The following is a 26,084-nucleotide window of genomic DNA, read 5'->3' on the forward strand; positions in this document are numbered from 1 at the left end:
TGGAGTAGTTCTTCTCCGCAGGCAGAAATTTTTTTGAGAAGTAGCTACACGGATGTAGTTCTTGATCATCTCCTTTCTGAGATAGAATTGCTCCTACCCCCTCAGAGGATGCGTCCACCTCCAGGATGAAAGGTTTATCCAGATCGGGTTGGAGAAGGATTGGGGCCGTCATGAAAGCATCCTTCAGTTGTTGGAAGGCATGGAAGGCCTCGGGGGACCATTGGCTAGGATCGGCTCCCTTGCGAGTGAGGGCGGTGAGAGGGGCAGCAATGGAGGAGAAATTCCGGATAAACCGGCGATAGTAGTTTGAAAAGCCCAGGAACCTCTGGATCCCTTTGAGAGTGGTAGGGATCGTCCAATCTTGAATGGCTTTCACCTTTTCAGGGTCCATCTCTATACCGGTGCAGGAGAGGATATGACCAAGGAACGGAATGGAGGTGACCTCGAACACGCATTTCTCCAATTTACAGAACAACTGGTTTTTGCGCAGACGACGCAGGACTTCTGACACCGTCTGTCTATGAAGATGGAGGTTAGGGGAGAAGATGAGGATGTCATCCAGATAGACCACGATGGAATTATATAACAAGTCCCGGAATATATCATTCACAAATTGCTGGAAGACGGCAGGGGCGTTACAAAGACCAAACGGCATCACTAGGTATTCGTAGTGCCCGTCACGGGTGTTGAAGGCCGTCTTCCATTCATCTCCGGGACGGATCCGGATCAAGTTGTAGGCCCCTCTCAGATCTAATTTTGTGAAGATAGAAGCCCCCTTGATCTTGTCGAATAATTCTGTGATGAGAGGTAGGGGGTAACGATTCTTGATTGTGATATCGTTCAACCCCCTGTAATCAATGCAAGGCCGGAGGGATCCATCCTTCTTTTTTACAAAAAAAAACCCCGCCCCTGCTGGAGAGGTGGATGGTCGAATGAACCCTTTATTCAAATTCTCTTGAATATAGGTGGACATAGCCTCAGTCTCGGGAAGCGACAACGGGTAGATACGTCCACGAGGCGGGTACTTCCCGGGCATCAACTCTATAGGACAGTCCCAAGGCCTGTGTGGAGGAAGGGTGTCGGCACCTCCTTTGCTGAAGACGTCTGAGAAGGGAAGGTATGGGGTAGGTATGGACAAAGATGGAGAAAAAGAAGACGAAGAAGGGCTGGTGGGTTCAACTTGCTGATTTGCCTGGTTGAGTGGGATAACCCGGGATAGGCAAGTGGATGAACAATTGGTGCCCCAAGCCTTGATCTCCATGTTGGACCAGTCGATATGAGGATTGTGCTGGGTGAGCCATGGCAATCCCAGTACCATTTCATGCGAGGACTGGGGTAGAACCATGAACTCTATCGTCTCTTGATGAAGAGCCCCCACAAAGACAGTCGTTGGAGAGGTTTGAAGGGTAATCTGCCCGCTACAGATGCGACTCCCATCTACCGCAGTAAGGAACAATGGATGCTCCAAGGGTCGTACGGACAGGGAGTGTTGGGTGATGAAAGACGCGGAGAGGAAGTTCCCCGCTGCTCCTGAATCTAGCAAGGCCTGAACCTTGATTCTTCCTTGAGGGGATACGAGGGTAACCGGGATGGTGGAATCGGCAGAGGAGGGAGATGGAAGCAAGACTCCTAATCGGACCTCCCTCGGGGTGATTAGGAACGATCGTTTCCCGGACGCAGTGGGCAGGAGGACAGTAGATGAGCGGAGGAGCCACAATACATGCATAAGTTCTCTCGTCGTCTACGGGATTTTTCCTCCAACGAGAGCCGGGAGCGGTTGATCTGCATGGGTTCTTCCGAGGGAGCAGCCATCGAAGAACTCGACTTGGGTGCAGGTAAAGGATTAGGGGGGAAACGAGGGCGAAGACGATCTGAACGATTTCTCTCGAGTTGACGCTCCTGTAGTCGTAGATCCACCTTATTGCATAGTGAAATAAGTTCGGCCAGAGTGAGAGGAGTATCTCGTGTAGCCAATTCGTCCTTGATTCGACCGGAGAGCCCATTCCAGAAAGCTGAGACGAGAGCTTCTTCATTCCATCTCAATTCGGAAGCCAGGGTTTGGAATTGTATGACGTATTGTCCCACCGGACGGCTTCCCTGGCGAACCCTTAGGATCTCGGTAGCAGCTGAGGAGACCCTGCCAGGTTCGTCGAAGATGTGACGGAAGGAGGTGATGAAGGCGTCATAGTCGTCGAGCAGGGGATCAGAGCGCTCCCAGAGGGGTGACACCCAATCCAGGGCGGCCCCTGTCAGGAGGGACACTATGTATGCCACTCGAGTCTTGGGTGAAGGAAAGTTCGAAGACTGAAGGGTAAAATGAACGTCACATTGGTTCAAAAACCCACGACATCCCCTTGGTGAGCCATCGTATTTGTTAGGAGTTGGCAAATGCAGGTGATTGGGAATACTTGGGCCTGGAATGGGTGCTGGGGCCGGAACTCCCTGCACCGGGGCTGGTGGACCAGGAGAGGCCGCAGGGGGAGGTGACAGAGTCTGTAGGAATTGGGCTACTTGACGCTGTGTAGCCTCCACTTGTTCCAAACGAGCCATGATGCCTTGTAGTACCTCCGTCATGGAGGCCTGTGCTTCACCCGACTCCATCGGGTCAGTACAAACTGTCACGGATGGGGGGTTGGATGAAGTCGTGTGGTGCTCAGGAACAGGAGACGGACCAGAAGGGGAAGGATTGAACCGTGCTGGTTTAATAAATGATTTCATAAATGGCAGGCAACTATAGCACTTAAATACGTCTTTAAGTGGCAGTTAGTGGTAGGCAAATAAATTAAAGAAGTAAGTCCAGAAAGAAGATAAACCACGTCCGTGATAAACAAAAGTCTGAATCGGGAGGTTGAAGAAGGGGAAGATCCGGAAGAAGATAACACTGATGATTGGTGGTACTGTTCCTTTAAATACGGGGGAACCTGGACACCGGATAGCTGGGAGACGAGATGGTGGAGGAAGTGCCCTGAAGGACTCAGGGATGCAGGAAGGCACTTGGACCTTGGCGGGGCAAGCAGCAAGGAATCAGTGGCAGCAGTATACCAAGCAACACATAGAACCAAGCACCAGGAGTCAGGAATGAGACATGAGGCAGGAGACAGCTAAGAGCTGTGACTGCTCTAGAGACCTCTTTGTACTGACCCTGATCAGCCCTAGGCAGATCCCCTATATCCCCAGGGGTTAGCTGCCATAGGCTGACAGGGAACAGGGGAGGAAAACCTCAGACCTGGCACCAATCCCTATGCTGCCCTTAAACAAGATGGCGGCGCCGGCCTCCCGGCGTCACCAACAATGAAAGAGTGCGCCGCTCTCACCAGACTCCCTGCCGCTCGCTGTGACTGCTGACCGCCAGCCCGCTGCCGCCCGCTGCCGCCCGCTGCCCCCCGGACCGGAGCCAGACACACGCTAGCCGGCGGCGGGCGCGGACGGGTGAGTAATGGACCCGCCGCGCTCCGCTGCGGCTGAGTGTGATACTTGGCTGTACATATTATGGCTCCTAATGGAATATCTGCCTATAAATGTTTGTAAACAGCAATTTTATAGGACTTCCCTATGTTATAGTAGATGGTTTTATCTCCTCAAATGCCAGCACAGCTTCTATATCTGCACAAATGAGAACACTGTTCTGCTTCCTGCATAGGTGGGCGGTCACTTCCTGAAGCTTACTCATTAGAATATTTTGGGTACAATTACAAGGCTAAAAAAATGATAATAAACTAATTAAAGTAGACATTAAGCAGTATGTTTTAAGATAAATAATTTGCCTGAAAAAATGAAATATTTATAGTTAATGACTTGTGTCCACATGTGGCCTTTTGAATAGAAAAGTATAGACTCAAACTAGCAAACATATAGATGCCCAATTATTTGGTTAGGTGTCAGGATAGCACAACAGGGATTGGTATCTACACACAGCATTATGCCAAAAGATGCCACAGCAAACCTAACTGCCATACCATGCTTTGCCATGTAAGCTTATTGTCCTACAGTATATCTGTTATCTAAGGAGGCTTTAGCGGTTTGTTGTGGAGTGGTGAAGAAATGACACAAATACCATAATCTGTCAACAAAACTCAGCAAGGCATTAGATTGGAACTTTCCGCTCCAAAGGAACATATTTCTGTTTAGTGCTACAGTAGGGTAGTCAGTAATTAGAAAACAACAGTAACACCGGTCTACTGGTTGTCTGTTCAGACAGCTCTGAGTGGGTTAAACAAACGTACACTGCAAGGGACAAAGGACAGGAAGACAATCAATAAACCCATTACCATGTTTTCCACCGTCCTCAGATATTTAGCACAATGCATGTGTCCATTATATTCCGCAAGGTCTGCAGCTGTGTACCCGTCATGGTCTTTGATTCCAAGCTTAACGCCGTTCACCACAAGGATCTGACAGCACTGAAAATCAAATAGAGATCATACATATAACTGTGTTACTAACAGTGTAATATTAGAAGTCACCCCAGAAATCCATATTCCGACCGTATCAAATTCAAGTAGATAATTACTGAGCATCAAATTTGCCATGAGCTACAGTATTATCAAAGCTTATTCAAATCTACCCTTCAATCCAGTGGGTTCCCTCCACCACCGTATAACTTTGGAAAATTAAAGGCCACTCATACATTACTGTGACTACGAGGGGAGAATTTGCAGCCAGTCCCCCTTGGAGTCGCCCAAGAGGGTTGCATGCGATCCACTTCACCGACTTCTAAAAGGTGTCCATAAACTAGTCCAATTTCACTGAGAAATTGGATGTGTTTGACTTCCCCTTGGGTCCGATGCATGGTCGAAGTTGGAGGTCGGACGGGCAGCAGATCTGACCTCCAACTTGGCCCCCTTCCCGGTGGCAGGGAACAGGGTCACATGCGATATATCCCATGTGAAAGGACCGCATGCGACCCCATGGCGCTCAGGGTGGCCGGATGACCCCTACGCTGCTGCGATACATTGCAGTAGTGTATGGGCACCTTGAGGATCCCTGAAATTAGGAAGTATCTCAAACAACTTCTGTAGAAGTAGTTACAGGTTTAAAACCTTCTCATGGTAACAATAGGGTTATGGAAAGCAAATGCTCGCGCAATAGACAGCGGAGTCATCTAGACTGCTCTGGCTGATTTTCCCTAGTCAGTATATAGTTTGTTGCAATGGACAACATCAAGTACAATCAATGTCCCCCAATATGTATTATTAGGCTGAGAATTGATAAAGAAGTGAAAATGAAAAAACCTCAAGTTCTCCATTCTCTGCAGCGTCGTGTAATGGCGTTCCCCCAAAGTTGTCCGTGCTCATATCCCCTCCATGGAGGAAGAGCCAGCTTAGCACCTTGGCATGACCTCGGCTGGCAGCAAAATGCATGGCGGTGGCCCCATCGGCATCGCGATCAGAAAGACTTATGTCTGTAAAACTCATCTGTACGAGAGAAAACACAAGATATTACTTTATACTATATTCATCTTGATAAAAGTTATACAGCAGGGTATTTTGCCCAGGGCCCCTAAATAGGCAACACAGAGGCCAGATTTACCGCCTAGATCACACTGTGTGGTCAGATGGGCATTAGTCATCATGAGGGTATGAATACCCATTATAGGGGGTATTCAATCTAGATTGAAAATGGCACAACTTCAGAAAGTTTGCCATTTTTGGTCTATACGCCGTGCAAATACCCTTCCCGACAGGCCAAGTTTTCGCATATTCAAAGTAAAATTTAAGAGAAATGCCTCTCAGCGAAAACAGAACAATCCATTGAAAAGTGTGCATAACGGGATTGGCTATAAACGGTGTTTGCTGCATGGTCTGATCGCCATGTTTGACTACCTGCAGGGAGGAGAGAGGTGCTACAGAGCAAATCTGTGGGATGATTCAGACCTGTTCATTCATCTCGGTCCTGTGTCTGATGGTGGGGGGGTTTGTGCATGTGTGAATTTGTCTGTGTCTGGGGGGGGGGGGTGGTGTTTGGCAGGGTGGCGCCTACCGGTTCACTAGGCTGCGCATATACAGGTCCCAAATTGGCATTTTTGTTGTAGGAATGCGCACTACTTTGAACAACGCTCCATTATTGTAAGCCGTGTCATAAAAACTGAGTGGAAATTTAATAAACTGATTGCCCTAAAAAACAGGTGTGAATGGAATCATGGGTATAACAGTGTATCATGGGTAGAGTAAAAATAGGTTAAAAGAAATAAAAAAATTTAGAAGTATGTTAATGTGGCTCATATAAACATAAAACATTAATATAATTCTAAACGAAAGCCATATATAAGATAGGTGAAATAAAAACTAATACTTAAAAATGAAACCTTTTTATGTTCGGATGCGGCTTTCGAGCCAAAACCCATCAGAATTACATTTGCGTAAGTCACATCCAAAACCCTTGAAAGTATTTAGAAAATCTAACTTTGAACAGGCTTGAGAGAAAAGTCAGTATTTTAACATTAGACAGATTCGAAAGTTGGAACATTCGAAAGTCTAAAACTCAAGAGTTTTGACAGTTTGAATGTATTACAAAGTCGGAAAAGTGTCCGTTTCCGCATAAACCAATTTATCGTCTGGGATTGAATACCTCCCTATAACCGATGCCTATCGTTTTGTGGAAAATACATCGATTAATCACGATTGCCAAACACTAAATGCCTTATAGGTAATAAGTAGAGATGAGCGGCTCGGATTTACCCGGATCTCAAAGTGGGATCTTATTGGCTATCGGCGGTCACAAGTTTTGTATAGACAATAAGAAAAATCTAAACTTGTGTTAATTTGGCGTTGAGAACCCAGCGTGTCTGGTGGACAGATCGATGATGTCTAGATCAACAATCGTGTGGTCAATCACTCATGGTCGAACGTGTCGTGAGACACCAAAAAACGGTCAGCAGCACCTAGCGCAACATAAACAGAAGATTGACGCAGTCGATTGCATGAAAGGGTAAGGGGAACACTTATTAGGTGTCAACATAGACACCAAGAAAACGTGGAAACTTGTGCCGTTACTGTCGACCTTTTGCTTGCGTCGATCTTCTGTTACTCTTGATGTAGACACTGCCGACTATTGTTAGGTGTCTAGACACATTACAACATGAGTGGTCGACCGCGTGACTGTCCATCTAGACATCGTCAATTCACTATTCTATAAATAGAACAGAGTAAATACAAACCGCTCATCTTTAGTAATAAGTAAATAGCAATTTATAACAAAAACATTTTATTTAATCAGGGTCCCAGATCATCAGCAGCTTCCAACAGAAATAAAGGGGTACATTTACTAAAACTGCTAAAAATGAAGAGGTGCTGTTCCTATAGCAACCAATCAGATTCTGGGCGGCATTCAATCTAGGAATAGGGCCTGGTCTTCCGACTGTCGGGATGTTCCAACAGTCGGAATCCCGGGCCATTTTCGTTCCGATCGACTGTAACTCGACAGCCAGAATTCAATGTTCCGGCTGTTGATCCGCAGATTGTCGAAAACCAGAAAAACTCTGACACTTACCAACCAAACGATAACTGTACTGTGACCCATCTGGGCCGCTGCATGCAATGGGGTCATGCCATCGGCGGCTCTTATGTGAGGATCAGCCCCACAGTCCTTCACCAAATACTGAATGACCTCCAAGTGTCCTTCCTGACAGGCTAGGTAGAGGGGTGTGGCACCGTTCTTTGTCTGAGAATTTATAGCGCTACAGAGAGAATAGAAACAGACATTATACCACAGATTAATGGTGCAGAAATGTAATATTCGCTCATTATAGATGACGACCTGCAGTTTTTGCATTCTTTGATCAACTTTTTTTATGTAATACTGAAGAAAAAAAAATAAAGTGACCGATTTGGAAGAAACAACAGAGACGGGATATAGTCGCAAGGTAGACACTATGAAGGTCCACATACATTAGGGAGACCACTATAGGTCGACAGGGCTTAGGACGACAGGGTTGGAAGGTTGACACACGCATTAGGTCAACAATGGGACCATGTTGACTTACGCCAAAAAAAAAGAGTGAAAACTCGATCTTTTGACTGTTGACCTTCTCATTGAGTATACGCAGCCTAGCCAACAGATCTGAATAAGGCCTTTAGGTACTTGTGTATTTTGGCGGCGCCCGATTTGTGCATCGTACGATGAACGTATCGCATGGCATGCCATGTACCCGATGGCATGCGATGTGACACGATTTTGACCCCCTATACGATGAAAAATCGTATAAGCACCCTAATGGGTGCTTACAATGTTAAATGCACCCCCATGCCACCCCCCCACTATAAACGTGAACCCGAAGCGTGGCGAGCCAGCGAGGGGCGGCGGTACGCGTCCTACGACCTTTTCATACCCCCACTATCCACGTCGGCATGGAGTTGAGAATAGAATAGTGTGGCGAGCGCAGCGAGCCCCGCGCGGGGACGCGGATACCTTCACAGGTAAACGCGTCCCTTCGCGGGCTTCACAGGTATCCGCGTCCCCTCGCTGCGCTCGCCACACTAATCTATTCTCAACTCCACGCCGGCGTGGATAGTGGGGGTATGAAAAGGTCGTAGGACACGTACCGCTGCGCTCGCCACGCCTCGGGTTCACGTTTATAGTGGGGTGGTGGCGTGGGGGTGCATTTAACATTGTAAGCACCCATTAGGATGCTTAACATTGTATAAGCACCCATTAGGGTGCTTAACATTGTATAAGCACCCATTAGGGTGCTTATACAATGTTTAATCACATCGCATCGCATCGTATGGCATTGTATGCCATGTACAATGGCATACAATTTGAAAATTGTATGCCATCGTACACTAACCAACGAAATCGCGTCGCATCGCATACCATTGCATGCGTTATGGTATGCGATGCGATGGGCGCCGCCAAAATACACAAGTACTGGCCTTTATATCTCACCCATGTGTATGTATACATATTAACACACGCTGCATGACATACTGGTTTATATTTTATGGCCCTGCATGTGTATGTATGCATGCATATTAATTACTGACATACTGGTTTATACTGTATTACCCTTCACAGCAATAGAAAAAGCTATTCAAAAGAGGAAAAGGTGGAGCGGTTGCGCTGTATATTACTACTCAACCATGCATTCAATAAAACATGGGTTTTTATTACAATATAAAATATATAACAATAAAAAGGTATACTTTTGAGTATTCACAGAATGATGTTAGTGCACACTTCTTAGGCCTGTGGCTAGAAGAATAAAAAAGTATCAATGTATACTTGTAGCATGTAAAAATACATAGATAAATGCAAGAAATAGGTGCTGCTGTATTTGGTATAGGGAGATGAAAGTCCCAAAAAAAGTTCACCTCAAATCAGTTGTGTCCTGTCCTCTTTTGGGCCCAAAAGGAAATGTTTTCCTTGGTGATGGGATGGATGAACCACTGTATACTCTCCGTGGTAGTTTGATGTAGGAGGCACTCCAGGGATAGATGGTTCAGAGTCACCCCAATGATGGTATGGAAGTGGGGTCCTGGTTCGGCAATGTTACAGAGGTGGCGTTCCTCCACAAAAGATGGTGTTGCCCGTCCTCGGATCCCGCACTCCAGGGGGTTTAGGAAGTCCCTGTGGGAGTCTGTTTTTGGAAGCTCCGCTGGTGGGCACAAACTGAATATGATGGAAGGTGAACTGGCAGCTGGGTGGGTGTACCAAATGTCCGACGCGTTTCGCTGCCCCTGCAGCTTTTTCAAGGTCCTTGAAAAAGCTGCAGGGGCAGCGAAACGCGTCGGCCATTTGGTACACCCACCCAGCTGCCAGTTCACCTTCCATCATATTCAGTTTGTGCCCACCAGCGGAGCTTCCAAAAACAGACTCCCACAGGGACTTCCTAAACCCCCTGGAGTGCGGGATCCGAGGACGGGCAACACCATCTTTTGTGGAGGAACGCCACCTCTGTAACATTGCCGAACCAGGACCCCACTTCCATACCATCATTGGGGTGACTCTGAACCATCTATCCCTGGAGTGCCTCCTACATCAAACTACCACGGAGAGTATACAGTGGTTCATCCATCCCATCACCAAGGAAAACATTTCCTTTTGGGCCCAAAAGAGGACAGGACACAACTGATTTGAGGTGAACTTTTTTTGGGACTTTCATCTCCCTATACCAAATACAGCAGCACCTATTTCTTGCATTTATCTATGTATTTTTACATGCTACAAGTATACATTGATACTTTTTTATTCTTCTAGCCACAGGCCTAAGAAGTGTGCACTAACATCATTCTGTGAATACACAAAAGTATACCTTTTTATTGTTATATATTTTATATTGTAATAAAAACCCATGTTTTATTGAATGCATGGTTGAGTATTAATATACAGCGCAACCGCTCCACCTTTTCCTCTTTTTCATTGTAAGGGCGTGACACCCCTTTTTAAGGTTGCCGCTTGGCAAGGCATACCCATATTGGCGCCCCCTATCGATACCTCGGTATCCTTTTCTGTTTTTCAAAAAGCTATTCAAAACTGAAATATTATACAAGTTTCCACTAGATGGTGCTGTCTGACATAGAGCTGAGCGAGCAGCTGCGCTCCACATACCAAATAAACTGCTGTATACACATAGGGGGTTATTCTAGTTCATTCTTTCTGACAAAATCCTTCTTAGATGGACAAAACCATGTGCACTGCGGGTGGGGCAGATGTAACTTGTGCAGAGGGAATTAGATTTGGGTGGGGTTTTTCTTCAAAGTGAGATCTATATTGCAGTGTAAAATAAAGCAGTCAGTATTTTCCCTGCACAGAAACAAAATAACTCACCCAAATCTAATTATATCTGCACATGTTACATCTGCCCCCCTGCAGTGCACATGGTTTTGTCCATCTAAGAAGGATTTTGTCAGAAAGAATGAACTAGAATAAACCCCATATTGTAACAGATTACAGTTATAGTTAGCATGTACCGTTCTCCTTGTGTACTGAATGGAGCTGTTCCACCCAATTAACTTCAGATCTTTATATCCCTGAAAACGTGTTGTTCAAACTCTGAAGGGAAATCGGATGTGATACATCGCAGGGGCTTAAAAGCATGTGCCGCTGCTGGGCCCAATTTGATGCACACATGACCGCGCATTGGATCTGATGTCAAACACCTCCGATTTGGCCAGTTTTCATAGGATATATCGGGCCGGTCCATCGGAATCAGATGAAAACAGGCCAATCACACTAGTATATCAACTAACCAGGTTTCTCCTCCTTTTCCAACATTGTCTACTCAGCAGCTGCGGATCTTTGGCCAGTTCTGCGGACCTTTGGCCAGTATTGGTTCTAGTAAGTTATAGTAAGTATTGACTCCTCCCTGTACCATACCTCCCAACATTTGATATCCTGGAAGAGTGACTGGGCGCGGCTGAAATGTCCTGATTTTTCCACTGTGGGGGCATGGCCAGTGGCTCTTTGAGTCACTGGCCATGCCCCCAGCCCATCTGTCCTCAGGAGAAAAAAAAAACGAGTTTATCCCCGCAGAGCAGAGCCAGGCAGGGGGGTCTCTTAATTATGCCCCCTTCCCACCCACCAAGGGGAACTGCCGGCCCCAATACTGGGACGCTCCTGCAAAAAATTGGGACAGTTGAGAGGTAGGTACCTCCTAATGTCCAGAAGGAAGGGCGATCCTGAAGTCCTAGTTCCCCAGGGGGGATATTCCTCTCCTGAGTGCTGAAGGATGACTCTCCGTGAGTCCAGAGGTTGCCCCAGTATGTGGCTGTTACACCATAATCATCCCCCATTAGTCACCATTCAAAAACTCAATGTATACAGGGGTAACTCATAGCCCCTGAAAATAATGCACAAACTATTTTTATACTTTAACATATAATGCATGTGTTATGTAGTCATTGACTTAAGGTGCCCGCACACTAGAACGATTTTTGGTCCGATTGGCCGATATATCGTACGATGTTTACCGATAATCAGTCGAAAATTGGCCGATATCGCTCCGATGCGCGCTCCCGTGGATCTTTAGCTGAATCTTCTGATCTTCAGAAGATTTAACAAAAGATCCATAGAAACGCACACGGGATATTAAGAAAAATATTTGGTAAAGACGTGCCTGAAATCTTTTGTCCAGGACGGACAAAAGATTTCAGGGCTAATTTAGGTGCACATCTTACGATCGCAGATCTTTCTAGTGTGTGGGCACCTTTAGTCTCCATTCTTTACTTAATGCTACTTTTACTGGGCCCATGAATTATTGATGATATGACTCTTACTCAAAACTGAAAAATGAGTCCTGTGGGTGCTCCTGAACAGCTGGATAGCAGCTAAACACATTCATATTGTATATACAGTACAGCACCCTTGGGGAGAGGGTATAAAGCTTTAGAAAGAGATAAGGTGGAGAAGATTTGAAAAACAACCAATCAGCTTCTAGCTGTGCAGCCACGCAAACAGTTATGTGACCATGATGATAGGAGATCACCGTTTGAAAAACTCTAGGCCAGCTAGTCTACCACGCTGGAGCTTTTCTCCCCTTGCCACCAGCCACCAATCACAGTACCACAGATGGAAGTTCTAGACTGCAAACAGGATCAGCAGCCAGATGACCATCCCGGAGTCAACGTGTCCAGACCGGACTTACTACAAAGAGAAGAGGAAAAGACCACATAGGAAACACACGCTGTATATGACTCTGAGATCAGTACAGTCGCACATGGCACATCAGTCTCCTAATTCTATGCAACATCTGAGCCTATGGTGAGTTTCCCTTACTCTACAAAGGTAAAGTTCTATTTATAATAGTAAAAAAAAGGGGGGGGGGGGCTGATTCAGTATGCCCCGCCATTTCCAGAGATCTGGGCATGCACGCAAGGACTTATACTGTGGTCCCATCATGACTACAGTTTAAGTAGCGACAGGGGGCGGCGGAGACATGCTGGGGGTGACGAATGGTTGTTGGAGAGGTGGCAACCAAGCATTCTGTGGGAGTGGTCTGGACAACGCACTTGGGAGGGAGGGCCACGGGCAGCTGTGTGACATCACATGTGTGACAGCCACTGTGACCTGGAACATGACCGGCCTCCAGCCAGGGGACAGCCAGTCAGAGCCGGCCTTAGGCATAGGCAATTGCCTAGGGCATTTGGAATGTCTAGGGGCACCAGCAGCTTCTGCTGATTAAAATGATATGCAGCATTCCTATATTCTGTCTGTGAGTGAGGCTGTATCTGCATATGAAAGTGTATTCATGGAAATCACTGTAACATAGCATTCCGTATGCAGGTACAGCCAGAGTCGCACACAGAATATAGGCATGCCGACATATCGTTTTAATTATTGGAAGCTCCTTGTGTGTGCTGGTCATAACAATGCAAATAAGACGAATGTTCAGCAAAAAAGGCACTCAACGTTAGCAGAACTGGCCAGGAGCTGCATGGCCTATTGAGTCAAGATGTATGAGGAAACATCTGTATCCAAGCAGAGGCAGAGGTCACAGTGTTAGCGGCTGTGCGAGTGCTGTCTGTGGGTGGGTTGGTTGTGCAATAGTGTTTGGCATATGTGTAAGGGGCATTATGTGTGTCATGTATAAATGCATTAATAATGTGTGACATATGTGTAACATGCATTATGTGTGTCATGTGTATAAGGCAGGGGTTCCCAAACTTTTTTGAATCACGGCACCCTAGAGCATCAAAATATTTGGAAGGCACCCCTAGGCCAAATGCTTCTTATCGAGAAATTAAGATTTTTTTTTGTTTTAAATTAAGTGTATTGTGTTTATATGTCACAGTTATGTGGTGACAGACAGGATTTGCTTCTGTTTGTCCACATAAATTATGATTGGCAGCCACAAGCACTGGTTTTGCCTGGTACATTGACCATAAATAATATGAATTGATCCTGGTCCACCAACCCAAGGCACCCCTGCAAGTGTCCTGAGGCACCCCAGGGTGCCTAGGCACACAGTTTGGGAACCCTGGTATAAGGGCATTAATAAAGGTTGGCAAATAGTGTAAGGGGCATTATGGTTATAAGGACATTATTAATGTGTGTCATGTGTAAGGGACATTACTGTGTGGTATTATCAGGGGTGCCTAGAGAAAGGGGTAGGGGGTACAAATTACCCAGGCCAAAGTCTGATGGAAGGGCCTAGTGGGGGCCCCGGGCCCCCTCCCCTTAAGTGACAGCAGCAGCTGCAGCTCTTCTCCTCTGCCCAGCACACACTGCTTTGTGCTGGGTTGCAGTGTGGCCATGGAGGTGCTTAAAATACAATATTTTCTCAGGATTTTTTTCTAAGGGTATAATGTGAGGAGTAATGTACATAAGGTAAAGTGGTACTACTGTGTGATGTAATGTGAATAAGGGACACCATCGCATGATATAATGTGAATAAAGTTGCACTACTGTGTGGCATAATTTGAATTGGGGGTATTATTGTGTGGCCATGCCCCTTCCCAGCAAGAACACCCCCCTGTTTGGGCTGCGCATCGAATTTGTGTGCTGTTACTATTTAAAATATTGCGGGTAGGAGCACCAAAATGATGACTGCTGTGATGAGGGTTGATGGTGCTGGGAAAGGGGAGCAGGGTCAGAGGTGGAACTAGTGGCGGTGCTAGGGGGCACCAGCCAAAATCTTGCCTAGGGCATCATTTAGGCTAGGGCCGGCTCTGCAGCCAGTGATGTGCGATTGCTTTGTTGCATAGAAAAGCGATTGCACTTTAGCGACGCAAAATTTTGTGAGAACAGTACATTGCTGGACAGATGGCTTGCGACCAGAAATGACTGTGACGTTTTCCCTTACCTGCGCTCCACGATCCCTGTGCAGTAGTTCGACATACACGTGTGCAGTAGTTCGATAATCTGGCGTCTTTTGAAATCACAGGGCTGCAATCAAGTCTGAATAACCCCCTAAATACAGTACATATATCATATATTTGGGGTGGGGGAGGGGGCGGTGTGGTGGATCAGAGCTATACCTTTTAAGTACCCACCAATATGGCAATGGATGGACAGCAGTGATGAGATGGGTGCCTGGTGCCTCCGGGAACGAGGCAGCAGCAGAGTGTGCGGGTGGAGCGGCCGGGAGGAGAGCGACGATGTGCGAGTGCGACAGTGAGGCCTGCGCAGCGTGACAGGAAGAGGTGCAAGCTGAATGCCGGGTCGGGGGCAGCATCAGCAGAGCGTGTAGGTGGAGCGTCCAGGTGAAGAGTGGCAATGTGCGACTGCGACCATGAGGCCTGCGCAGCGTGACCTCTTCCTGTCACTCTGTGCAGGCCGAATGCTGGGTCGGGGGCTGCAGCAGCAGAACATGCAGGTGGCGCGGTCAGGTGAAGAGCGGCAATGTGCGAGTGCGACCATGAGGCATGTGCAGCGTGACCTCTTCCTGTCACTCTGTGCAGGCCGAATGCTGGGTCGGGGGCTGCAGCAGCAGAACATGCAGGTGGCGCGGTCAGGTGAAGAGCAGCAATGTGCGAGTGCGACCATGAGGCCTGCGCAGTGTGACCTCTTACTGCTGCATTGTGCTGCGCGGGCCAAACGTTGGGTTGGGAGCAGTCGTACAAGGTCTGAGTGGGTGCTCAGTTGCTGTCCGCCATTAGACTGCGAATGCGTAGTGTAATCCCAAAGTCCCAGGACTGGATACTCCCGCACATTTTGGGGCCAAATCCCAGGATCCCGGAAATCCCAATCCCAGGATTGGCCACCCTACTTACAATTCACAAATGACTGAGTGAAGGATGGAGATCCCTCTATCTAAGGGCACAGAACTGCAGACAGATAACAGACCAATGGATTTAGAACTGCAGACAGATAACAGACCAATGGATTTATTGCCTAATTATGCTCCGGCCATATATCCAAGGGGACAGGTTTAATGAGCCTTTGTATAGCTTAATGACACAGGCTATATACCATTTACTAAATGACAAGGCCACAAATATTGCTTTTGTACATGGATAAAGAAGAGTGCTTTGCCATTATAAGGCTATAATTGGGCAAACATTTAATGTTGTGTTAATCACCAATAATCATGCAAATGCCACAACAGCTTCCTATTCCAGGGACTTAGGCAGAGACAGATAAGGCTAATTACCGCTGTCTGTGTGCATGGCTGCAGCATTCTCTGGCAGCGTACAGCGAGCAACCCTCAGCCTTCATGATGTATCCAAACTAGAGTCTTAACTGTCAGGGCTGCCATCGGGAATTCTGGGGCCTGGGACTCATTTCCAGTCCGGGCCCCCCCCTCCTCACTTGACTTACCATAACCCGGCTCCTGCTCCCCCATCTTCTCTTCCGCTGAGCTGCAGCCCGGAGATCCTGGAGTGCAGGCTTCTTCAACTCAGAATGCCGTTGGCCAATTAAAATGCAGCACCAGCTGGTTAGCCAATCAGAGCTTGTGTACCTGCAGTCGCTCTCTTTGGCTTCCAGTATGCGAGCTCTGATTGGCTCAAAAGCCGGTGCAGCATTTTAATTGGCCGCCGGCGTCCTGGGTTGAATAAGCCTGCGCTCCGAGACTTGCTTTGTTCAGCGCACTGAGCGCAGGGGAGGCAGTTGGGGGGTTGCAGTGGGCAAAATGAGCTGCCCGGGTCCTTCCAGAGTCTGGGGCCCCTGACAGCTGTACCCACAGCACCCCCCTATTGGCAGCCCTGCTAACTGTATATGTTCTGTGCAATATCCTTCTTTACATTCTATTGCATTGCTGCCTTGCAGCACATTCATCAAGAGTACAGTGCCTGACGAAAGACCTCTCTGTGTAGAGTTTGTCTTGTTAAGGAGAGTTCTCTAGTCACTCTCCTAATGATGACTACATTGGGGTGTATTCAATGATGTTTGTGAGCTGTGACAGCTCGCAGTGCTGACTGTTTGCAATCACAGCTCGCAGGGTCAGTATTCAACTGACCGCAGCACACAGTTTCCCCCTTGCTAGGTTTTTGTAGCGATGGGGAAATGGCGTGTATGGCCACTAAAACAGCGAGACTCGCGGCTAAATGCAGTGGTCTCCCTGCATTAGCCACGAGCCTCGCTGTTTGGGGGAATCCTGGCCGTCCTCTGACAGTGAGGATTCCCCCGGGAACATAGAATAGGGTGAGTGGCCAGCGCAGGGGTTAAATGGAGAGGATTGCTTGCTTTCGGCGATCCCTGCCATTTAACCCCCTCACCGGCCGCATTGAGTACACCCCGTTGTGGGGCAAGGACTGATGTGAACTATTCTGAAAAACGACAGCTATTGATCATCATCATATCCTCCAACATCTGAAAGGCAGAAACCTGTACAAATTCAGAAAAGGGGGCGTGGCCACAGGTAAATCCCCCTTTTCTATACTGTCAACGGAGAGTCGAAGACCCAGAAAACAGTTCCAAAGCCCTTTCTGGCCGGTACAGGTAAAAAAAAAAAACGGTACTGTGCCAGACAGAAAGGTACAGTTGGGGAGTATGCAACATGTCTAATATTATAGAGCCGGTATATCCCAGGTCACCTCCGGCTCTGCTCTACCGTTCAGCCACACCAGTTCTAGCATGCCACCGCCACACAAGGGGCCTGTAAGTAGCTCCGGCTGAATCAAACTGTCTGGTGCCACAGTTGGCAGTAGGGAGGAGGTCACGGAAAAGGCGACCCAGGTTTAATGTGAAAGCGCCGGACTCGGGTCAGAGCTGGGATCTAGAGCCTGGGTCCAACATGGCATAGGGATCTGAAAGGTTCCTAGAGTTAGCTAAACAAGTGAGAAGAGATGAGGAAAAGTCTGGGGGAGGAGAGGCAGATCTGAGTGTCATTAGCAAAGAGAGAACACTGTGCTACAGTCTGGCCGCTGTGTAAACAAAACATATTCCTTATTTTCTTTATATTATTCTAGCAATTTGTAGTATTTAAAATAGTTTAGGAGGCACAGATAAGTGTGCCTCCCACCCTCCCACTAACAAGTGCAAGAGAGGGGCTAAGCAGTGGGCTAAAAAAGCCCATTAAAAATAATAGCAAAAGCAGCACTTCAAGAAGTGCTTCATTGACAGGGTCTGCTGTGATTGGACAGCAGATACAGCTGTAGGGTGGTGCGGTGGTGACTGTGATAGTGAAGAATACAACCCCATATGCATCAATGTTCTTCCCAGGATTGATTTCACATGAATACCGCTTGGCTTTTTCTTACATGTTGTCAAGCACTATCCTGCTCCAGGGGTCTGACAGCCAAAACCAGAGTCGCTGTGCGCATACGTCACTGAAATAGGCACAGTAACAGGTCCCTCCCACCAGAGGTCTAGCAAACTTCAAGAGTCAGGGGATGGTTTGAATGGTGGGTACATTGCATAGAGGGTACAGGGAGTACAGACTGCAAGCAGTGGTATCAGTTAATGTCCCATCCTGATTAAGTAAAACCTGGATATCCTCAAAACCTGGACTGTAGTGGTGTAAATACAGCACCTGTTAGCACTCTGGGGAGACACCGTCTGCAAAATACGGAAGGAGACTGACCACGCACCACACCTGACTCATTTGTCTCTCCCAGTGGTCGATTGATGCATGCAGTGCTAGACTTCACCTATAGCAGCCGCGTTCGAAGGAGCGAGTTAGGCCGGCTCCAAACTGATGGGTCTTATGTAGGACAATGCAACAACCAAAACAGAAATGTACAAAAGGATTACTGACTAAAACCCTGAAAACAAACAAACAGACAGTGATACATTTTATAATAGTGGTCAGAAACACCAGGGAGTTGATTGGATGAATATGGGAGCAATCCTCCACTGAACTCCCAGGAATGCAACATTGCAAGAAGATGTTATGCAAATAAGTGATTCCACACACCCACACTTATAACTACAGAGACACAGCAGGATGTAAACACAGTATGTCCTGGCTAATGGCATAAATGCAACAATGCATGCAGATGTTAATAATAAACAATATATAACCTGTGTGAAGCTTGATGGCAAAACCCACTTTTTTCGACTAGCCTATCCCTCCTCCTAACCTCTTTTGATCCTCCTATCCTGCCTCCGTTCCTACTTATCCTATTGTATTTCGTTCGTCCGCCCACCTATTTTTAGTATGTTAACTCTTATGAGTAGGGTCCTCCTTCCTCACGTACTCACCCTACCTCATTACCTCACCTGTGCTCCTGTCCTGTTCTTCCCTTCCTCTACTTCATCTTCAGTCTCCTCGACAATTTCCACACCTACTTCTGAACTGATGCTGATTTTAGTTCTACCAGCTATACCCCTATTTATACTGTATTTTTCAACACACCCTGTACGTTACCTTGTAATTTGTTTTTTTTGTTTGCTATGTACGGCGCTGCGGACACTTTGTGGCGCCTTATAAATAAACGTACTACTACTACTACTACTACTAGATTAGGGACCTATGGTATAAAGGGTTCCCTAAAAAGATACCCTTAAGCTCCGCACTAAGGTCAGGCAGAATGATACCTCGCTGGCCTTATTCCTGTGAGATACCCAGGACTATACATTTTGCAAAACAACTTACAGTCTATTAATAAACACACTATTTTAGTTAACACTGCCTCCATCTATTTATTCAAACACAACTATACCTCTACACAAGGGTGAGTGCTCTGTATACATCTCTCTATTAATACACTGGGTCCACATCATTTTCTATTGGGAATAGTAATCTGTGGCGATGGAAGGGGAGCCAAGCGAGGTATCTGACCCAAAGTGTGATGAGACCGTAAAGGTGCAATACAGCTTAAATAAGAGAAAAGAGATTACAGCAAACCTAGATTGGAGAAAAAATAAAGACGCTCAAAAAGAAGCATTAAACCTTTGAGTGCCAAGTCAATTTGTCAAAATAGGTGTGAAAAATTGGCAAGCAAACATTTGTATTCATCATAATGACCTGTAATGTTACCTCATATAGGAAATAGAATCTTTTTTTTTACACAACATTGGCCCTTATTCTGATCGGTGCGGCCGGATCCGAATATGCGGCCAGGACCGTGCGTGCGAAACCCCGCCTTCCATACGGATCGCCAACTCCGTCCGTACGCGGTAAGAAGCTGGCCGAACGGACCGCACGTGTATTTTTCATGGAATACGCCTCCTCCATCTCAGGGAACCTCCCCCATCATTCGATGGTCGCAGACCATCGAATGCAGGACCGAGTGGTCCACCAGCTCCCGCAACCTCAGACCACACAGACATTTTTCCGTGCAAAAGCAGAGATCTGGGCGGGCAGCTGACATCCGGCGATGTCATATGTCCGCCCCCTACACGTGCGTCACGGCCGCATTACCATACGTACTACCAGCGTTTGCATGGGAACGCCCATGAAACGCAGGGCGTATGCATATGGTAATGAGCCCAAATAGCCCTTCACGCCCCTCTTCACCCCCTGTTCGGAGTGTTCACATTTCATGCGGGATTTGACCGTATGCCCCGCTCGCACATGCAAAGAGACGCCTCTGCACATGCGCAGACACAAAACATCGGCGGTACGAACGCACGCGGATATTACCGCACCAACCAGAATAAGGGCCATTGTTATTTGAATCTATATAACAAATGTGAGCGACGCCGGTATTTATAGCAGATATTTCACTCTTCTCTCACCTCAAGTCACGTCCATGTCCTCTCAACAAAAGGAATATAGGAGGTCACCCGCAGTGCACATAATCAATTTGCTGTGACAGCTCGCTCCAAGTGGCTGAACATGCGCATAAATGTTTGTGCGCATGTGCAGTAGCGAATCATCGCTCACTATCGCAAATTCTCAACAGTGAGTGTACACCTAAATGACCTCCATAGATTCTACCATGGTAGAATATGGGAAAACTTTGGATTTATTGGTTGCCTTGTTCCACCAAAAAAAGGAAGCCCACTGGTTCCGCTGGGAGGGGTATAAGGCACTTGCATTTTGCATGCAGTAACATTATCATTGTCCTACAAATTTATGAATTAAACTTTATCCTCTTATTAAAAAAATAAAATAAAAATTGTACAACTTAATATCATTGTTTTATGAATGAGGTTTTATTCGGGAACACTGGCACCGTTGTGCTTGCGTCTACACTAGCAGTAAGCCAGAACCCGTGTATGTGTATTGGTTACATCTTATTAATTTACTACAGGTCAACCTCTGTTGCTATGGCGACATCAAACAATGCAGCGTGAAAAGCAGCCACTTGTTACCATTGACTGTCACTGCGTAAGCTGATTAATAATTAACAAGAGAAGCCTGCAGACCACACAGACTGGAGTTCACATTAAAACAACAATCTAGTTTAAAGTGCATCTCCTACCATCCGCTGGTATAATTACTCCGTGGTGATAAGTGGTGTCATACACACGGATCACCCCAACACATAATACTCTAACTACCACATACATGTTGCGGTGCCTTTAGTAAAATTAAAATGCAATTACTTTCCCCATTTATGTGCAGTGCATGAACCGTCTTGTTTGCCTGACTGAAAAATATGGAAATGTAGAAATACATATAGCTAATTGAAGAATTATTTATTTATTTTTTTCGGTATAAAAGGGGGTATTTATTAAAACTAGGATAGAGATCAAAATTTTAAGATATTTTATAGATAAATAGATAAGATAAGTACTAGCCAATTAGCTTCTGCCTTACATTTCACAAGCTGTGATTGAAAAATGACAGTTAAGAGCTGATTTGTTGGTACAGTGCTTTATCTCTCCAATTTTTGATAAATACCCCCTTAAAAAAATGTGAAAACTTTTAAAAACTTCAAACACAATTAGAGGGGTCTCCTCTGCAATAGAACAGTTGCACCAATTTAAATTAAGTCAAGACAACCATAACCTTAACCCTAATGGTGCCCATACACATATGAGATACTGGATGTGATCCATGCAACTTTGATAAATCGCCGCAACAAATCGCATGTATCACCCGACGCGATGCGTGGGCCGACCGGTCGAATTTCGCGTTGCCAGCTATTATATGCTGCACAGAATATCTATCACACTGCATGTGGGATCACATGTGGTTTTTAAACATATGCGATTGCTCGCAATGCGATGTGCGATCTCTCACCGGCGTCACATGTCACCGTTTGGCGAGCCCTGGTTCAACACCGCCAGGCACCTTTCCTTTTGCGCACCGCGATGCTGCATTTCAAAAGATTGGGAGGCCCTCTGATGGGCTGAAGGAGCTCTCTCAGCCAATCAGCAGTTGCTCGAATGTGAGGCCCCTGATTGGCTGATGGGAGGGCAGAGGGCTGCCCAGTCATTTGAAATTATGACTACCGCTGCTCCGATTTGTAATGTCGACATCCTGGGCCTGCTTACATTAGTGACATCGGCGGGCCTGGCCCACCGCATTGAAAGTGCTCCTTTTCTCCTGGCGCCCTGCTCTGCAGTGATCCTTGAGGGTTCACTATATAATTAACATTAGCCATGGGTCCCGCTATTGCGTGTACACACTGAACGATATTGGTAAGAGATATCATTCAGTGCCATCACCGGGACCCCTTTCTGAATTATATTGTTCACAATATCTTCTAGTGTGTATGTGGTTTAAAACCTGTAATGATGACATTGTCACCTCCAACATTCACAATGTTGACATAAATCCGTGTCGGCGTATAATTTCCTCTGCTCCTTTCTGAGCTGCAGATGGGTCTGCCTGGTCGCAACCCACTGGGATACATACAGAACCTAAATTATCACCAACTAAGCAGCAAACAGGGGCAACTCAATTTTTGGCAAATCTAATTCCACCAGGGGCGGGCCCCCTTTCTGTCCGGACCTCCAGTCAGCATCGCCGACTCATCTCTTGTCTGATATATTAGGCACACACAGGTGGGATGTCGGCATTCAAAACAATGACGTCGGCATCCTGTCTACCTCTGGGAGACCACAGCCGGAATGCGGACATTGACTAGAATGTTGGCGTCAGAATCTCGACTGCCACCATAAATATGCGATTATTAGGTAAACGGAACAACTAATACTAATTTAGCATCATTAATATTTCTAGTGAGCGGCAGAAGGTTTGTACAGCGAGTGATCCACGCTGGGGGAAGGACAGGAAACAAAGACATGGAAAAATCTACGAATATAATTAGTGTTAATTTGTGCTTCCAGTGCACAGTCCGCCTCACACACACATCAACATAAAATCAGATGATACATCGCCCCATTCAGTTCTTAATTGTGATGAAGATGGAATTTCAAGTGTTTGTAAAAGAAACTATCATCATTCCCCGGAAGCATTGTGAGGAACACGCTCTCACCCCAGCTAAATAATTCAGGTGATTTCTAAACTAAAACAGCAGGTGACTGGTGCAGTGACGGGAGACGCGCACACACACACACACACACACACACACACAAACACACACACACATACATACACACACGCCTGTAACACAGCAAATCAAAATCATCATCTGTACAGAGGAAAAGCATAAAAGCTATAAAAGATGGATACACTGCCACAATAAACTTACATAAACCAAACAATAATCTGCATATACAAAGACAAATTGTTATATACTAGTTACCAGAACTTCATAACATACCTCTATTAGCAATTTGCGTGATTTTAACAATTTGAGTGCCAAAACCTCTGTGAGCGATGCGCAAATTATCGTCTAAAAATGCCAGCGTCGATTACATTTGTTATATAAAATCAAATAAAAAAGCTATTTCCAAATACCCCACGGCCTCAGTATTATCCTCAATTATCCCAAAGCTTTTTTCTTTTTGCAGACCTGACTCACCCCTCACTCCCTCTAACTCTTTCCCACTCTCTCTCCTTTTTCTCTCCCACCCTCTTTCCTCTTTTTTGCTCTCTCCCCATCCCCTTTTCTCTCTCCTTTTTTTCTCCCCTGCTCTCTCTCCCCTCCTCCCTCTCTCCCCTGCTGTCTCTACACTCTTTCCTCTGCTCCTCTTTTTCTCTAAACTCTCTCTTATTCCCCCCTTTCTCTTTATATCTCTCTGCTCTAATCTCTCTTTCTCCTCCTCTCTTCCCACACTTCCGTTTTCATCTGCTCACTCACTCACACAGACAGTCTCTCATTCTCTTTCTCTACCTGAAACCTTCTCTCTCACTCCGTCACTCCCTAACACCATCTATGACTCCCTATCTCTCCCCCTCTCTCTTGATGACACTCTCCTTCACTCGGTCTCTCTCTCTCTTTTTCTCTTCATGATGGCATCCTTCACTCCCTGTCTCTCTCTCTCTCTTTTTTGACAATGGTGGGGGGCCCTTACAAAAGTTTGCTATGGGGCCCAGACAGTTCAAACTACACCCCTGATAAATGCCCTGCAGAAGAAGCTGATCTTATGTACTGCCCAGCTATCCAGATATTTTGGTGCAAATTGCATAACTTTGGCACTTCGATCCTCGGCATACCCTTCACCTGCAATGTGTCTTGGGCCCTATTTGGACGTTTCATTGACCAATCAGCTGTTCCCAAGACTGACAAGAATCTAGATGTTTTACTTGCAGCAGTGGGAAAAAAGGCCATTTTACAACAATTGATTCATACCTCTCCCCCTGTTTTGTCTATGGCAGCTTCCAGATTATTGTTCTTGTTTACGATGGACTGGCTGGAGGCATCCATTCATAAAGAAGCCCTAACTTCTGCCCCTGGTCGCTGGGCTAAATACATTCACACACTTCCCATCCCTACCAAATTAGAGATACAAAAAGGTTTCCAAAACACCTCCTGGTACTTGCTTCAGAAAACGGATGGAGGTGACCCAATAGTCTGCGGAAACGATTGCAGCTTTTTTGCTCTTTCTTTTTCTCGCTCTTTCTCCTTAATATCTCTCTCTTTTTCCCCTCTCTGGGATGGTTGAATGTTACATGGATGGATCGATGAGCTGTGACTCCTGGTAGGTGATGTTATTGTTATTTTTGTTTTCATTTGCTATTAATTTTGTGGCAAATGTTTTCTTTTATTTTTTGGGTACTTGTTTCCTAGCATCGCATCGCATTGCATCGCATGCAATATTGCGGCATGCGATGTGATTCGTTTTTTAATTGTACAAGCACCCTGATGGGTGCTTACAATGTGATTCCTTAATTTAGTGTAACCACCAGTGTCAACGCCACCCACACTATCAACGCGTCCTCTGACCTTTTCATACCCCCCACTATCCATGTCGGCGTGGAGTTGATTTTAGATAGTGTGGCGAGCGGACACGGATTACTTTACATGTACTCCGCGTCCGCTCGCCATGCTTCGGGCTCGTATTCCGCGTCCGCTCGCCACGCTTCGTCCAATGAAATATTTTGTCCAATGAAATATCGCATCGCATCGCATGCCATTTGCTGGCATGCGATCCTATGCGATATTTCACTGTACAAGCACTCATGTGCATTTAACATGGTGATATGGAACCCTGTCATACTAGGTGAAGGCCATTGATATCTGGGCCCTATGGGGTGGAGCTTCGGGGTCTCTAGCATCTAAGGCAGTGGTAGCCAACTCCAGTCATCGAGAGCTACCAACAGTTCACATTTTCCAGACAACCTAGCTGGGGTACAGGTGCACTCATTACTCACTGATACATTTTAATAGATTCACAGGTGGAGCTAATTACTTCACTTGTGATTCTGTGAGGAGATCTGGAAAACATTACCTGTTGGTAGCTCTCGAGGACTGGAGTTGGCTACCCCTGTTCTAAGGATACTCTTGCTAGTCAGGCTGCTGCTTTGTCTCCTGATAGGCTGCATCTCCAGTGGCCGCAGCAGCAGGCATACAGCACAATCAAACTGGAGAACGCTGGTTTAATCATGAGAGTACTTCATCTGTTCAGCTGTCCCGGTAAGAGCTTCTATTTCATTATTCATGTATGTTTTTATACCTTTGGCAATAATAAAATTGGTTTGCAGTATTAGGTTAGGTTGCTTTCCCTATATACCCTACACTGACATAAACCACGGCTGTGACATACTATGAGATGTGATCCAGGTGACTGAGATTCAGCCACCACTAGGATTCCAGGAAGAAGGAGCCTGCAGTATTACAGAATTTCCTGATAAGCCTATTCATTTGTGTAATTGGTATGTGAGCACAATCACAATTAATTACTTAACCATATGGAAGTCATCTATCTTACTCATACGCTTAGCCATAATGAATGAACCCTATCTCCTCCACATTCCGTGGAGCTTAAATTACCACCAATGATACATCTCACTACTTAACGGG

At 46.3% G+C, this 26,084-nt stretch overlaps 1 protein-coding gene across 7 annotated transcripts in view; it reads right to left on the bottom strand.

Moving 5' to 3' along the window:
• ESPN (espin) overlaps positions 1 to 26,084 on the bottom strand; it is a 171,249-nt gene that overhangs the window by 119,937 nt on the left and 25,228 nt on the right. For all 7 annotated transcript variants that reach the window (XM_083162977.1, XM_083162975.1, XM_083162979.1 and 4 more), the window contains exons 3-5: positions 7,489 to 7,675; positions 5,232 to 5,414; positions 4,269 to 4,400 (exon numbers count right to left, since the gene is read on the bottom strand). In XM_083162977.1, coding sequence (XP_083019103.1) covers positions 4,269 to 4,400; positions 5,232 to 5,414; positions 7,489 to 7,675 — 502 coding nt within the window. The remainder of the gene's footprint in view (positions 1 to 4,268; positions 4,401 to 5,231; positions 5,415 to 7,488; positions 7,676 to 26,084) is intronic.

This window comes from Crinia signifera, chromosome 19, assembly GCF_055691185.1.
Source record: "Crinia signifera chromosome 19, ASM5569118v1, whole genome shotgun sequence".
Classification (NCBI taxonomy): Eukaryota; Metazoa; Chordata; class Amphibia; order Anura; family Myobatrachidae; genus Crinia; species Crinia signifera.